This window comes from Heterodontus francisci, unplaced genomic scaffold, assembly GCF_036365525.1.
Source record: "Heterodontus francisci isolate sHetFra1 unplaced genomic scaffold, sHetFra1.hap1 HAP1_SCAFFOLD_66, whole genome shotgun sequence".
Classification (NCBI taxonomy): domain Eukaryota; kingdom Metazoa; phylum Chordata; class Chondrichthyes; order Heterodontiformes; family Heterodontidae; genus Heterodontus; species Heterodontus francisci.
The window spans coordinates 9,399,598-9,416,759 of record NW_027140986.1 but is presented as its reverse complement, the minus strand read 5'-3'; the positions used below and the strand labels follow the sequence as shown (position 1 = coordinate 9,416,759).

The 17,162-nt window shown below is 45.2% G+C and overlaps 1 protein-coding gene across 1 annotated transcript; it reads left to right on the top strand.

Annotated features, from left to right (window-relative positions):
* Positions 1-17: 17 nt before the first annotated feature.
* On the top strand, positions 18-15,565 carry LOC137361652 (scavenger receptor cysteine-rich type 1 protein M130-like). Its single transcript, XM_068026361.1, has 8 exons — positions 18-80; positions 169-486; positions 639-680; positions 1,081-1,191; positions 4,201-4,308; positions 5,326-5,377; positions 15,220-15,301; positions 15,389-15,565. Exons 2-8 carry the CDS (start codon positions 276-278, stop codon positions 15,563-15,565), a joined length of 783 nt encoding a protein of 260 aa, XP_067882462.1. The 5' UTR covers positions 18-80; positions 169-275.
* Positions 15,566-17,162: the final 1,597 nt, after the last annotated feature.

Here is a 17,162-nt window from a genome sequence, read left to right as displayed (position 1 = left end):
AGCAAAAGTAACTAAGGAGCAGCACCACAGATCAAAGGACTGCATTCGAGAATATGATTGTAAACGTGGGCTTTCACCAGGTGCTACTTCCTCTTTATTATACCAACTATCTGACATGTACTCCTTTCTTATACTACATCAATAATAACCATTGATTCTCTTTGCCAGATTCTGGACATTGGTTGCGCCTGTTTGGAGGTAACACCAACTGCTCCGGGAGAGTTGAGATATTGTGCAATAACAGCTGGGGCACGGTGTTTGATGACTCCTGGGATATGGCCGATGCCAATGTTGTCTGCAGACAGCTGGATTGTGGTCACGCTCTTTTGGCCCCAGGAGGAGCTACTTTTTCCCAGGGTGACGGTGTTATCTGGCTGGATGAGGTGAAATGCACTGGAAGCGAATCTTCTCTGGCCGACTGTCCTTCTTCATCGCCGGCTCAGTCTGACTGTGATCACAAGAAAGATGCCAGTGTGATTTGTTCCGGTGAGGGTGACAGAGTTTGGAGAGTGGGGTTAGGGTTCATTGTTTTGTTAAATTGACTCACTAGTTCGGGAAATTAAGAACAGTATTTATCATTTAAATGGAAAGTGCTGAAATTTCATCCTCCTGAACTTTTTGTACAATATGCTCCACAGGGCTCGATGTGCCTCCAATTGCTGTCCCGTCCACATCTGCAGGTACTTACCGTTATTAGTATCCTCGCCAGCGTTAGGGTTTGAATTAGTTGAATTGGTATTGTAGTCATTTTCTCAAGATGCGATGAGCACTTTCTCACTGACTGGAATATATTTTCCTCACCGCATATTTAAAATGGTCTGGTTGAAATTTAGCTAATTCCACATTCTGGCTGTATCTGAACTGTCGTGTTCTCATCAGAAACATGGGGGCACTGTCTCTGTAATTTAGACTGGCTCACACTTCCCTCTGGTGCAATGTGCACCACACATATTGCGGAATGTTCAGCCTGACTCATTGCCCGGAAGCAGTGGATATAATTATTAACTCCCTCTTGTAAATATGTTATTGTGCAAGACGGACTGTGTATGTGTTAAACCTTTCTGTATTATTGTCATTAAGAACAGGGATATAAAACTACTTCCATCCTAGTTGCGGTCTGCTTCGGAGTCCTGCTATTCTGTGTGTTGATCTCACTGATCGTGGTTATACAGAAAAAGTCAATCAGAAGAGGTGAGGTTCATATCTTCACGCGGATCCAACGAAAGGTCCCAGATATTGTGTCAGATGCATGCAAAACTCTCGTTCCTTGCAGATTTCTATGGACTGTCAAGTGGCCTTGTTAGAAACACATTTTATTTTTTTTGCTGATTTTCTCCATTCAATGTGCTCTGGATTTAGTAAAATGTGGCATTTAAAATGGAGAGTGATTTGAAGTGTCCACATTCACTGTGAGAGTTCAGCACATCATACATGAAACTCTGGAAGAATTTGCTTATTGTAACAAAGGATCCGGAAATTTAATTCAACTTTTTAAGCTGTGCATTCAACTATTTATTTGTCTGTTAATCTTCCTTCATCCATTGGTTATCAGTTCCAGCCTTTCAGATTCCGGCTCTGGGCATCCAATATCGAGCTGTCTAACCGTGTCTGACTGTTATTTTGACAGGTGATACTTGTATAGGACCTTCTGTCTTCACCTGCGGTGCTTCAACATTCCAAAACGACGCTTCCACTCATATTTCACCCATCCAAATCACTCCTGATTTATTATAGGAAATGGGACGCTGAATAAATGACACTTTTCATAATAATATAAAGTTCCTATAGAAATAGACCTCTCTCTCTAAAGAAAGATTCTGTAGCTGGGACAGCATAGGCGCCTAGCGCTGCCAAGGGCCCGACCAGAACAGGCTCTGTAACAAGACAGTCCGAAAGCTGATAAGATCGAGCCTTGTAACCTCACTAGACAGGCAGTCGTTTACAAACGATCACAAGCAGGAGATCAGGTCACAGAGTCATAGATTAATAGAGTTATTCAGCACTGAAACATTCCCTTCGGCTCAGCGTATCTCTGCCGGCCTTCAGGCACCTGTCTACTCTAATCCCATTTTCCAGCACTTGGCCCATGGTGTTGTATGCAATGGCATTTCAATTGTTCATCTAAATACTTCTGAAATGTTGTGAGGGTTCCTGCCTCTACCACCTCTTCAGGCAATGTGTTCTAGACTCCAACCATCCTCTGGGTGGTACTTTTCCCCTCAAATCACCTCGATATATCCTTCCCCTTACCTTAAAACGATGCCCCCTGGTTGCCGACCCCTGCACTAAGGGAAAAGTTTTCTTCCTATCTATCCTATCAATACCCTTCATAATTTTGTATACCTCAATCATATTCCCTCCTCAGTCTTCTCTGTTCTAAAGAAAGCAACCCCAGCCTTTCCAGTCTCGCTTCATAACTGAAATGCTCCTACCCAGGCAACATCCTGGTGAATCTCCTCTGCACCCTCTCCAGTGCAATCACATCCTTCCTACAGTGCAGTTCCCAGAACTGTGCACAGTCCTCCAGCTGTGGCCTAACTAGCGTTTTATGCTGCTCCATCATAACCTTTCTGCTCTTATATTATGTGCCTTGGCTAATAAAAGCAAGAATCCCATATGCTTTTTGAACCACCTTATATTTCTATGCTGCTGCCTTCAGTGATCTATGGACAAGTACACCAAGGTCCCTCTAACTCTCTGTAATTCCTATGGTCCTACCATCCATTGTATATTCCCTTGCCTTGTTACTCCACCGAAAATACATCACCTCACCCTTCACAGGATTAAATTCAATTTCCCGCTCCCTTGCCCATATTACCAGCCCATCTATATCATCCTGTAATTTAAGGCTTTCTTCCTCACTATTTACGACACCACCAATTTTTGCGTCATCTGCAAACTTACTCCTCATACCTCCTATATTCAGGTTTAGATGATTACTACAAACAGCAAGGGTCCCAGCACCGATCCCCGTGGTACATCACTGGTCAAAGGCTTGCACTCACTAAAACAACCCTCGACCATTACTCTTTGCTTCCTACCACTCACCCAATTTTGGATCCAATTTGTCAAATTGCCCTGGATCCCATGGGCTCTTACCTTCAAAAGGGAAATAGTGAGCATTCAGGGCTAATATGTTCCAATAAAGCTGAAGGGTAGGATGAACAAGTCCAGGGATATTGTGGGTGTCAAGGGATATGGAGGATTGGATAAGGAGCAAAAAGGAGGCTTATGGCAGGTTCAGAGCGCTGAAAAACAGCGGACTCCCGAGAGGAGTACAGAAAGTATAGGGGGTACTTAAAAATTGAATTTGGAGAGCGAAGAGGGGGCATGCAATAACACTGGTGAGGAAGATCAAGGGAACTCCCAATGCATTTTTAAAAAGTATCTCAAGGGCAAGAGGATAACCAGGGAAAGAGTGGGACTGATTAGGGATCAAAATGGCCGTCTGCAATGTGCAGGCAGAGGACGTAAATGCGGCTTTAATGGATTACTTTTCATCTGTGTTCACCATGGATACGGACGATGTCGGTATAGAGATCAGGGAGCGGGGTTGTGAAGTACTTAAACAAATTAGCATTGAAAGGGAGGAAGTGTTTGTTGTTTTAGCGGGATTAAAATGGAAAACTCCCCAGGCCCAGATGAGATGTGACCCAGGCTGTTAAGTGAGGTAAGGGAAGATCCAGCAGGGGCTTTGACACACATTTTCAAATCCTCGCTGGCCACAGGAGATGTACCAGAGGATTGAAGGACAATGAATGTCGTACCATTATTCAAGAAGGGTAGCAGGGATAAACCAGGTAATTACAGGCAGGTGAATCTAACGTCAGTGGTATGGAAAATATTGAAACAATTTTGAGGAACACGATTAATCTCCAATTGGAGAGGCAGGCATTAATCAGGGACAGTCAGCATGGCTTTGTTAGGGAGAGATCGTTTCTAACAAACTTGATTGAAATTTTTTCCTCTGTCAACACATTTGTCCTCAGTCTGCTGCAGGTGAACATAAGGATATGCAGTAAAATTGACACACAGACATGCACGAAAATACGCACAACAAAACTACTCCGCATTCACTATACCCGACTTTGTCCCTTTACTTTCTCCGTCTCTGTGATTTGGATGTGTTCGCAGATAATTTACTGTTCAACGCTCGTGGGTTGCAACTAAACTTTAATCTTCCCACCCTCCATCTGACAGGTTCTGTCAAGAGTGGCAAGGGTTCACCGGCTGGTTTATACCAAGCAATTTATGAAGAGATTGGGAATATTCCACCTGGCAAGGATTCCTATCAGATCCGGCGTTCAGGTCTGTGTTTTATATTTCATGCCGAATGTTCACAAGACAAATGTCACTTCCACTTAGTTACCCCATGTTAATGGTCAGTGTACTGACTGAACACTGTCAGAAATCCGCTCGCTATCCCCAGGTGAAGGAATCATATCACAGTGCGAGTGTGTCTATATCTGTGCATATCGCAAGATTAGCAATGGGTTTGGGAAGATTCCCGCCCGTTGCTACTGCTTAAAGAACGTGATTTCTGTTTGTTTGTAACTATCACGTCATTTTATTCCATTTAAGCTAGACCATAAATAGTCACTGCTCTCAGGAGGAGACAGTCACATTGACTCAGAGTTTATTTCTCTAAGTGACTGGATTTCTGGATCAGAAACACGCTTCCATCAGGAACTCCTAAACTGAAGTCGGTGGTTTCTCCAAAAAACATATCCTAACACTTTGTATTCTGAAGTTTAACATTAATCTACAAATTCTGTTTCACAATACTGGGGCAACAACACTGGCTAATCGATAAAAGTTTTGTCTTGCGATATATTTGGAGGGCAATTTAACCATTGAGATTAATTTCTCAGGTTGCAAAAAATACCAGGAAAGAACAAATCCGTTATTCGTCTCCTTGCACTCTTTACACTTTTCTGCCCCATTATCCGGGGTTGGGTTCAGTTTTAAAGCCACCACCATCCGTTTGAGACTCTGAAATGGAAAGAAACGCGGACAGGATGGAAGGGTTCTGGGTTAAGAAAATGTGCTAACTGATTATGTTTTACACTATTGTTTCTGCTCTGATGTTTGAAATCTGACCCACCAGCTGTACTGTGCATTGTTTTAACTGCTCGCTGGATGAGCCAACATTCATGGTCCATTCCTAGTTGCTCTTGAACCATTGCAGTCCCTGTGATAAATGTTTCACAACCGTGTCAGATACAAAGTCCCAGGACATTGTCACCAGATGATGACGGTATTATGTTATTTGCTGGAACGTCCCAATCGATCTCTCCAATAACCATACATGTTTGTGTTTAACAGTTACTGATTCCATTGAGTCCCTCAATCAGATTGAATATTACACCAGTCACAGTTTGGGTGATACGGATCCTGGATTAGAAAATCCTGAAGGGAACTCCTCCAGTATTCAGGGTGGGTACATTTTTATTTGTTACCATCACGTTTTTTTAATCCATCAAACAGTCTGCTATCTAAAATCAACAACTAAATAAATCATAACTTAATCGCTGTGAAATGATGCTGCTGAATGCATGGGGATTTGCTGAGGGATTTTAGTTTTTAAGAAAGGAGAAATAATTTGGATGTCTGCAAAATAATACCGATTGCAACCAATACTTTAATGGAATGAAACATTCAATTCTTGTGATTTCTGACACTGTTGTGTGGGCGGTGAAATGTGACATTTGTGTGTTTGTTGAATGAGTGATTCAATGGGACAGATGTGACTTTAAAACGGAGGGCAGGATTTTGTCACACAGTGGCGACAGACTGGGAGGGAAATTGCCGCTGGATGGCAGTGCAAAGGAAGCCCGACGTATTTACTCTGTTAAGTGATATTCATGGAATCGGCCGAGCTGGTGGGCGGAGGCTGCACTTTAAGGCACTGGGCAGGCAATTGAGTCAATAAACAGGAAATTCATGGCAATTTTCCAAACCATTCACAATTTAGCGAAAGGCGCGCCAGAACATCAGTTTTCAGAGACTCGCCATCTATAAGGAGGGGGAAGGTCAGAGGAAGGTCAGTTTTGGCTGTGAAAAGCATTGTGGCACTGGAGAGAGGGGGAGAGATACTGCATCGCGGTATTGGCAATCTGGAGGCTGACCTATCTTGGCGATCATAACAGAGGTATTTAGGATGAGCATCCTCTCCGACTTGAAACCTACCTGCACCAAGTAAAAAGAATGGAGACCTTGAAAAGTGAGTGCAGCAATTTACAATAGGTCTAAGCCACTCCGGTGTTGAGGCCTCCCATTGTGGAGGAGAATGAGAGATGGAAGCAGCTGCAGTCCCCAGGAGTTGGGCTGCAGCACCCAGACAGGGACAATAATCATGAGGCTGGAAAAGAGTGTGGATGAGCAGGGCACACAGCCGCACGCAACCAGCTTCTTGAGTGCAGAAGATGCTACCCACCAGAGAGGGCTTACCATCAGAGGCTCTGCTTCCTGCAAATGTCGGAACAGCAGTGTCACTGAAGATTGTGCTTCTCCAAGAAGGTGGGCACTGAGCTGTGCTCTATAGTGTAGGAACATCTGAACCAATGAGTGGGGCACCCCTTCTCTAATTTAATTTTTATCATTTGTGACATTTAAGGCTGTCAAATTAATGTTAGGCACTGCATTCACCTTGTCATACTACATCAGGGCATTGAGCCCGTTCCTGCACTGAAACCTCTTACATGGGACTACCTCACGGCTGCTCACTCCCTGCTCAATCCCCTGCCATGCCCTCCCCACCTGCCTCGCTGGCCTCCTCCTCCGGTCGCGATTCAAAAGCGCTTCCCTCCTTGCCCTTGCTGCCTGGTGGAGCACTTCCATGGAGGCATGCGAAAACCTGGGCGCCAACCTTGCTCTGGCTGCTGCCATCTGCCACACATGCAGGTTGTCAGTCTCCCAACCAATATCCTACACTGGCCCTTCCTTTCAATCGATTACAGGCTGCATTTTAAACATAGCATGAGCTATGACTCGCCTATCGTGACACGACACGGTCCCATCATTCGCCAGCCTCTAATCTCACGACGGCTGAAGATCACAGTTTACCCTGGCTGGCCCCTGTCGACTGACGTCTAATAATATAATTCTAAGTATTCAGTATTACCATTTAATTTCAGTGAAAATCATTACTTCCTCCCAGGTCTGGTTCCGGGTGATTATGATGATGTTGAGACTGGAGCCATTGACACTCAGGATGGTCACTTGTTGCTGGACAGTAGTCCTGATGATCTCTTCACAAGTGCCGGCGGTGATCTCTCCACTCTCGGTGAGTTAAACTCCCACAGTCACCAGCTCTCTGTCACTACTTTGAATTTCGTTCCACTCGGCGATGTCACAGACTGCTGGTTGATTTAAATACATAGAACATAGAACATAGAACATAGAACATACAGCACAGAACAGGCCCTTCGGCCCACAATGTTGTGCCGATCCTTTGTCCTCTGTCAAGGACAATTTAATCTATACCCCATCATTCTCCTTTATCCATATACCTATCCAAAAGCCTTTTGAAAGTCCCTAAAGTTTCTGACTCAACAACTTCCCCGGGCAAGGCATTCCATGCCTCGACCACTCTCTGGGTAAAGAACCTTCCCCTGACATCCCCCTTATATCTCCCACCCTTCACCTTAAATTTATGACCCCTTGTAACGCTTTGCTCCACCCGGGGAAAAAGTTTCTGACTGTCTACCCTATCTATTCCCCTGATCATCTTATAAACCTCTATCATGTCACCCCTCATCCTTCTCCTTTCTAATGAGAAGAGGCCTAGAATGTTCAGCCTTTCCTCGTAAGACTTATTCTCCATTCCAGGCAACATCCTGGTAAATCTCCTCTGCACCCTCTCCAAGGCTTCCACATCCTTCCTAAAATGAGGCGACCAGAACTGCACACAGTACTCCAAATGAGGCCTTACCAAGGTCCTGTACAGCTGCATCATCACCTCACGGCTCTTAAATTCAATCCCTCTGCTAATGAACGCTAACACCCCATATGCCTTCTTCACAGCCCTATCCACTTGAGTTGCAACTTTCAATGATCTATGCACATAGACCCCAAGGTCTCTCTGCTCCTCCACATGCCCAAGAACCCTACCGTTAACCCAGTATTTTGCATTCATGTTTGTCCTTCCAAAATGGACGACCTCACACTTTTCAGGGTTAAACTCCATCTGCCACTTTTCAGCCCAGCACTGCAACCTATCCAAGTCCCCCTGCAGACGACAATAGCCCTCCTCGGTATCCACAACTCCACCAACCTTTGTATCATCTGCAAATTTACTGACCCACCCTTCGACTTCCTCATCCAAGTCGTTAATAAAAATCACAAACAGGAGAGGACCCAGAACTGATCCCTGCGGCACGCCACTGGTAACTGGGCTCCAGGCTGAGTATTTACCATCTAAGACCACTCTCTGCCTTCTATCAGTTAGCCAATTCTTAATCCAACTGGCCACATTCCCCACTATTCCATGCCTCCTGACTTTCTCCATAAGTCTACCATGGGGGACCTTATCAAATGCCTTACTAAAATCCATGTACACCACATCCACTGGTTTACCCTCATCCACTTGCTTGGTCACCTGCTCAAAGAATTCAATCAGGCTTGTGAGGCAAGACCTACCCCTCACAAAACCGTGCTGACTGTCCCGAATCAAGCAGTGTCTTTCCAGATGCTCAGAAATCCTATCCCTCAGCACCTTTTCCATCAACTTGCCTACCACCGAAGTAAAACTAACTGGCCTGTAATTCCCAGGGTTGTTCCTATTCCCTTTCTTGAACAGGGGCACAACATTTGCCACCCTCCAATCACCTGGTACCACCCCCGTCAGCAGAGAAGATGAAAAGATCATTGCCAGCGGCTCTGCAATTTCATCCCTTGCTTCCCATAACATCCTTGGATATACCCCGTCAGGCCCGGGAGACTTGTCTATCTTCAAGTTATTCAAAAACCCCAACACATCTTCCCTCCTAACGAGCACTTCCTCGAGCTTACCAGTCTGTTTCACACCGTCCTCTTCAGTAATACACCCCTTCTCATTCGTAAATACCGAAGAGAAGTACTCATTCAAAACCTCACTTATCTCTTCCGGCTCAACACACAGTCTCCCGCTATTGTCCTTGACCGGACCTATGGTCCCCCTGGTCATCCTCATATTTCTGACATACGCGTAAAAGGCCTTGGGGTTTTCTTTTATCCTACCCGCCAAGCATTTTTCATGCCCTCTCTTAGCTCTCCTAATCCCTTTCTTCAGATCCTTCCTGGCCATCTTGTATCCCTCCAGAGCTATGCCTGTGCCCTTTTTCCTCAACTTTATATACGCATCCTTCTTCTTCCTAACAAGACTCTCAACCTCTCTTGTCAACCACGGTTCCCTCACATGACCATCCCTTCCCTGTCTGACAGGGACATGCTTATCAATGGCCCCTACTATCTGCTCCTTGAAAAAGTTCCACATTTCGACCGTGCCCTTCCCTGCCAGCATATGATCCCAACTTATGCTCCTCAGTTCCTGCCTGACAGCATCATATCTACCCTTCCCCCAATTGTAAACCTTGCCCTGTTGCACATACCTATCCCTCTCCATTACCACAGTGAATGCTACAGAATTGTGATCACTATCTCCAAAGTGCTCGCCCACCAACAGCTCTATCACTTGCCCTGGTTCATTACCTAGTACCAAATCCAATATTGCCTCCCCTCTGGTCGGGCAGTCTACATACTGAGTCAGAAAAGCTTCCTGGACATACTGCACAAACACTACCCCATCCAAACTATTCGATCTAAAGAGTTGCCAATCAATATTTGGGAAGTTGAAATCCCCCATAATTACTACCCTGTGACTTCTGCTCCTTTCCAAAATCTGTTTCCCAATCTGCTCTTCCACCTCCCTGCTGCTATTGGGGGGCCTATAGAAAACTCCCATCAAGGTGACTGCTCCTTTCCTGTTCCTGACCTCAACCCACAGTGCCTCAGTCGGCAGATCCTCCTCGAAAATTCTTTCAGCAGTTGTTACACTATTTCTAACTAACAATGCCACCCCCCCCCACCTCTTTTACCACCATTCCTAATCTTATGAAAACATCTATAACCAGGTACCTCCAAAAACCATTCCTCCCCCTCACCTATCCACGTTTCAGTGATGGCCACAACATCGTAGTCCCAAGTGCCCATCCACGCCTTCAATTCACTCACCTTATTCCTGATGCTTCTTGCGTTGAAGTATACGCACTTTAACCCTTCTCCGTGCCCATCTGTCCTCTGTGACAGTGCTACCTTCCCCAATACCTCACTACACTCTTTGTCTTTCTGAGTGGACCCACTGGTCCCTGGATTACAAGTCCGGTTCCCATCCCCCTCCCAAACTAGTTTAAACCCTCCCGAACAGTACTAGCAAACCTCCCTCCCAGGATATTGGTGCCCCTCTGGTTCAGATGCAGCCCGTCCTGTTTGAACAGGTCCCATCTTCCCCAGAATGCAGTCCAATTATCCAAGAACTGGAAGCCCTCCCTCCTACACCATTCCTGCAGCCACGTGTTCAGCTGTGCTCTCTCCCTATTCCTAGCCTCACTATCACGTGGCGCCGGCAACAAACCAGAGATAACAACTCTGTCCGTCCGAGCTTTCAGCTTCCAGCCTAACTCCCTAAACTCACTTCTAACATCTGTGCCACCCTTCCTTCCTACGTCGTTGGTGCCAATGTGCACCACGACCTCTGGCTGCTCCCCCTCCCCTTTAAGGATCCTGAAGACGCGATCACAAACATCACGGACCCTGGCACCAGGGAGGCAACAAACCATCCGTGCGTCTCGCCTGCGCCCACAGAACCGCCTGTCCGTACTCCTCACCATCGAGTCCCCGATGACTAGTGCTCTCCCATTCTCCCTCCTTCCCTTCTGAGCCACAGTGCAGGACCCCGTGCCAGAGGCCCGGTCACTGCAGCCTGCCCCCGATAGGCCGTCCCCCCCAACAGTATCTAAAACTGTATACTTGTTGTTGAGGGGAACGACCACAGGAGATCCCTGCACTGACCTCTTCCCACCTCTAACTGTTACCCAGCTGCCTTTGATTTGTGGAGTAACGACCTCCGTGTAGCTTCTATCTATCAACCCCTCAGCTTCCCGAATGATCCTCAGTTCATCCAGCTCCAGCTCCAATTCCCTAACACGGTCTGATAGGAGCTGGAGACGGATGCACTTCCAGCAGGTGAAGTCGGCAGGGTCACCGGAGGTTCCCCTCACCTCGAACATTCTGCAGGAGGAGCAATACACTACACTGGCTGCCATTTCTTTTATTCAATTACCCCTTAGTTAAGTACAACTATAGATATTAACAAAAACAGTAAATAGCTTACCTGCTCAGTCCTTTTTGGTTAGAGGAGGAGGGTAAAAAGGGTCTTATTATTAGGTTAGAGGAGGAGGATGGGTGGGAGACACTACATGTGTAGTGCCTCGGGTTTACTCAGCTCCGCACCTTTAAGGAAAATACCTACCCAGGAGTCCTCGCTGCCGACCAGCTTCCGGTTCCTCCGGCGCCAAAAGAAACTCAAAGACAAGGAAAACAGTAAGTAAAACAGTAAGTACTTACTTTTAAAACACAGCTCCTGATGCCTTCACTCACCCAACGAAGAGTCGCTACCTTCTCCTGCTGCTCCGCCGGGAAATACATGTTGTGATGAAAGGAAATTAGACAAAACAGTGCTTGAAATATTTTAGAAAAGACACCCTTATGTTATTCGGTATGTGATATCTCTCTTGCTAACACTTTGACTGGAAATCTTCCAGGTGCTCAATCTGAACACCCTGATTCAGGCTGAGCTGATCCATTTCATCTGCTATCACCCAGCGGTAAAAAAAAAACAACACGGTGAATGGAGATGGAAAACATTCCGAGGCCAACAAATTCCAGTCCCCTTTACGTTATACGTATATAGATGACCCGCATTGGACCAGCTTTCAGTCCAATCATTAAATCATAAACTTTCTCTCCACAGTATACAGCTCTCAGACCCGCACTGAGCCCACTTTCAGTCCAGTCATTCATCCATAATCTTTATCTCCACAGTATACAGCTCTTAAACCCGCACTGATCCCGCTTTCAGTCCAATCATTAATCCATAATCTTTCTCTCCACAGTATACAGTTCTCAGACCCGCACTGATCCCGCTTTCAGTCCAATCGTTAATCCATAATCTTTCTCTCCACAGTATACAGCTTTCAGACACGCACTGATCCCGCTTTCAGTCCAATCATTAATCCATGATCTTTCCCTCCGCAGTATACAGCTCTCAGACCCGCACTGATCCCGCTTTGATGCCTCCCTCCATTCCTGAAAACAATGAGGATGTTCACTGTGACACGTTCACAATAGCAGACATTACACCAAAGATGGGCACTGACTGTGTGGTTCAACATCTTACATCTCCATCAGTTTGGTCAGACCAATGTTTTATAATTTGTTCCGTGTATTGTGCTGACAGTGTGCAGTCCCAGCTGTTTCCGATATTAAGAATATCGATATTGATTCCAAAGTATCAGAAAGATGATGGGCGGCACAGTGGTTAGCACCGCAGCCTCACAGCTCCAGCGATCCGGGTTCAATTCTGGGTACTGCCTGTGTGGAGTTTGCAAGTTCTCCCTGTGTCTGGGTTTTCGCTGGGTTTCCTCCCACCACCAAAAGATTTGCAGTTGATTGGTAAATTGGTCATTATAAATTGCCCCTAGTAGACGTTGGTGGTAGGGAAATGTAGGAACAGGTGGGGATCTTGTACGAATATGGGATCAGTGTAGGACTAGTAAAAATGGGTGGTTGATGGTCGGCAGAGACTCGGGGGGCCGAAGTGCCTGTTTCCGTGCTGTATCTCTAATAAAAAGAGAACATTTTCTGTACTTACTAAAAAAATAGGAGGCTTATTGAAGCAGAAATATTCTGAGGAGATCATATACTGTATTTGATGTATTTGTTTGGTGGTTTACATTGCTGTAAACCTCTCAAGTCGTTTTTGTTGTCCTTTCAGGTAAAAGTCAGCCTCAAATCCAGTGTATGATGTCTGGAGGTGGATCACAGACTGACGTGTTATTCTGTGTTAAATCTGAAGGAACGGCATCTACTTTCCCAACAGTGTGAACATGATAATTGTACTTTGTTTTACGATATCAACATCACTTTATTTTTATCAACCATCATTTTACATTGTGTTGAAATAACTAGATTTGGCTTTACTCTTTATTTTGTCTGAAGGTGCCTGTTTTCTGTTTAATTAAAATACCAAACAGAATTGATTTCGGATCCTTTCTCTGTCTGTACAAATACTGAGATATATTACTCCGCATGTAATTACCAACACTTTTACAGAGATTAAAACCATTGCTTATTAATGAAGAGTTTATGCAAAGTTCGTTTTGTAACCGATTCACTTTTCCATATCCTGTTAAAAAAAAGGTTTAGAACACGTCAGGTGACAAATAAATGGTCTGTCTCTTTAATCTGCATTTATTGTAACTTCTTCCTCCACCACCACATACTCGATATGGACAAATTACCGCAGTTTCTAATGTAAGTGTTGATGTGCAATGGGAATAACCTTCAAAAATAATTAAAATGATTTATTCAATGTTGCACTTGGAATTTGTGCCTTTGTCAATATTAACGACTGTATTATGGTTCAAGTACTAAATATACACCAATTTCTAGATACAATATAATGTTTTCCTGCGCTGCACTATCCCAGAGTATGGTGAGAGAGCAGGAGAAACTGGTCAGAAATTTATGCGTTTTTGCCGTTAATTTTAAACATTTCAGTTAGTCATCAGCAGGGCGCAATTGTTACACTGCCGGGAGAGCAGCTACACCATGCATTTCTCTCCAGAAAATTGTGATTTTTGTGATTCGTCGGCTCACTGAAATACCCCTTTCCACCAGCAGACGGCGAACATCATTTGAATTGAAAACGAATTATGCTGGAAACACTTAACAGCTGAGATATCATCTGTGGCGAGAGACACAGGAATAGCTTTGAACGTAATTGCGATTTCTTCAGAAATATACATTCGTCGAGATTAATTACTTTTAGCAAATACAGGACCACGGAAAAAGGGGGACTGAAGAGAGTAAAAGAGTGAAGGTTTGTGTTCAGATGGAGGCAAGTTTTATGAAATGATTTCCGCCCCCTTTACTCTCTCTTATCTATCTCCCTGTGATGTGCAGCACTTTATTCTCTCAACCCTGACATTGTCATTAAACCTGCTGACAATGGAATCGCTGTTGTTGTTTGTTGAAAAGACCTCTACCTTGGGGAGCCTAAACACGATCTCTCTGACATATCGCTCCACTTCCCCCAGACCATGAGTCCATCACTGAACATCATGTCATCCTTTCCCATACTATCTTTGAACTCATTTCCTCTTGAGATCTTCACCCCGTGCCTGTGACCGCGCACAGCCCCTTCTAAATCCTCCAAACATCCACAAACAAGGCTATATCGTTAGACTCAACATTTCAATCTGTTCCTTTCCGATGGATCCTAACTCTTTATATTGCACTTTGTCCCCTTGTCTTCTTCTGTAGCCATCCACGATTTTAGCTGCTCTGGTTTTCTGTCCAGAAATGTTTCCTTTTCACCATGGACATCCAGTCCAACACTGTAAACAGGACATGTAGACTCCCTCAACTCCATCTCTCCCCAGGCCGTCCAACCACTCTACATTTACATCTCTCACCAAGATGTTCATTCCCTTTATATTTCTCTTTCTCTCTCTGGAGCATGTAATTCTGCTAAATCTCAATCTCACACCAGGACGATCAATCCCTTTAAAACTCAATCCATTCAGGAAATTCGGATCCGACAAGTCCATCCCTCATCAGGACGGCCATAACCTCAATACTTCCATCTCTTACCAGGATGTTCAAACCATCTACAACTTAGCCCATTCAAAATATTCAGGTGTGTACTTTTCCATCCCACACCGGGATGTCCAGTCACTTTACAGTCCATCTTTCACCAGGATGTATCTTCCACCTACATCTGTATCTCTGAATGGGAAGTGCAGCTTCTTTGCATCGCTATCCCTCGCCTCGCCATCCAGTCGTTTGACACCTTTACGTCCCACCAGCACACGACATCTTGTTTGGGTATTTTGATGACCATTTCATTGAAGTCTCCTGACCTCATTCTCAGCTGACAGGAATTAACTTTGCTTCTAGTTGCCGGCCCTACTTTACCTTTACACGACCCATCCCCAATTCGATTCCTCGAAATCCTATTTCCATAACTGAGGATCGGCAGGTAGCTCACAATGTCTATCTGTAGACACCAACCCAGAGACCTAGCTCGATTATGCACCCCTAACTCCCCCATCCTGCTTCGCGTCAGGTCTCTATTGCCTTCTCCAGTTATCTACATCTCTGTTACAGCAGTTCCAATGATGCCACCTTCCACATTATCATTTCCGAATTGGCCTCTGTCTTTGCTCGGCTGAAGAGTTCCCTTCTTCAGGCACATAACCTGCAATTCCGCCCTCATCCCTTCTCGTCACCACCAGAGCCATGATTCAGTTCGCCTTGTCCTCACTTGCCACAGCAACACCTACATATTCAACAGGTTTCTGCAATTTCAGCCGCGAGCGCCATGTGACCACTAAAGGCATCATTCCCTCCCTTCCCCTTTCAACAATCCAAAGGCACTATTCCCTCTGTAAAGCTCTTGGTTAGTCCTCTGTCAATCCCAGAATCACTCCTCTTGCAACAAAAAATATCGCATGCAAGTGTTGAATGATGCGGCACCTGTTCTTTCCCCTCTTCCCTTTTCACAGAGAGCGTCCCAAACATTCTTTCTGGATGAAACAAGCATCTAATTGTACTTACTTCGAACTGAATACATGGTATTCGTTACTCACGATGTAGTCTATTCTGTTGAGAACAAATGGCGATTCGATGAGGCTTCAATGAACACGTCAACTTTCTATCAGCACTTTTCAGCCCTAAAAGTGCTCCTGTATTTTTGAATAGCGGGTATTGGTAATGGACGAGCAACTTGAATTGGAGGAAGTATGGGTTCGTGCTCGGTGTCCGCATCCCCTATTGGCTAACAATAGTAGCAGTTACCCTGGAATCAACCTTCCTCTTTCCTATCATATTGGCAGATATGTGGTCCTCTTTGACAATTATTTCATATTTCCCTCCCACTGCCATGTATCAGCAGCCAGACCTGGAGCCCACACTGAGAGATGGCTCTGTCGTGTCAGTCACTGCACTGTCATTGTGCAGCAGAATTGGAGACCACACCGAAAGCTGACCACGTGGTGCCTGGCATTGCACGGTGAAGCAACGAGTAACATGTGAAGTCTGAGCACAAGTGATTAAATATCGGTTGTATTGATATGCTACGCACACCCCTTCCTCCCACCCCTGCACCAAGTGACCCACGAAGATGATTCTTCCGCGACATTTAGGTCAAATCTGCACTGCACCTGGACAGAGAAAATCCCTGCATGAGGCATTCACATGCCCACACACCGTGAGGGCCCTAAGTTATTAATCAAACATTTTGCACAAATTGACATGGATAAATGTTTGACTAATATTACGTTAATAAATTGCACTCAAATTAATATTCATTCATGTGCCACCTAATAGTGTTTCCTTGAAGGCTGGTATTTTCTAATTATAGAGCTGCCCCTTTGAGTTCAGCGTGGTGGACGCTTGCAGCTGTCGTAAAAATGGCACTGCAGATATTTACAACCGGCATTTTCGGCGGTGCGACCGAGAATGGGACTGGCTTCAGGTTGGTGCATCTGGACTACATTGCTGGTGCCTGCATGGGCATGGGACGAGGGTCTGTCAAGGGCACAGATGTACTTCCGTCTTGAAAGAGGACACTATCTGCAGCTGCGGTAACGCCAGTCTGATCCCATGGGGCTGCACATTATCTCTCACTGAGCTGCATGAGAGAAAACTAAAGGACACCACTGATCCGATCAAAGCTCCTCTCCATTCGAACCACTAAATCTGTTAACGCTGCATCTCTACTTTTCGAGGCTGGAAGACACTGTAGAAACCAAAGCCCCAATAGCAGCAGGTTGGGTTTCAATCAAAGCTTGCCTTGGTGGTTACCAGGGATCTAGCATAGTAAGCTTCCGTAGAGGACA

Excerpts from the sequence above, each read along its gene's own strand:
- LOC137361652 (XM_068026361.1), top strand. The coding sequence starts at position 276 with ATGGCCGATGCCAATGTTGTCTGCAGACAGCTGGATTGTGGTCACGCT. Across the intron at positions 487-638 it reads TGCCAGTGTGATTTGTTCCG|GGCTCGATGTGCCTCCAATT; the intron begins GTGAGGGTGACA and ends TATGCTCCACAG. Across the intron at positions 681-1,080 it reads TGTCCCGTCCACATCTGCAG|AACAGGGATATAAAACTACT; the intron begins GTACTTACCGTT and ends ATTGTCATTAAG.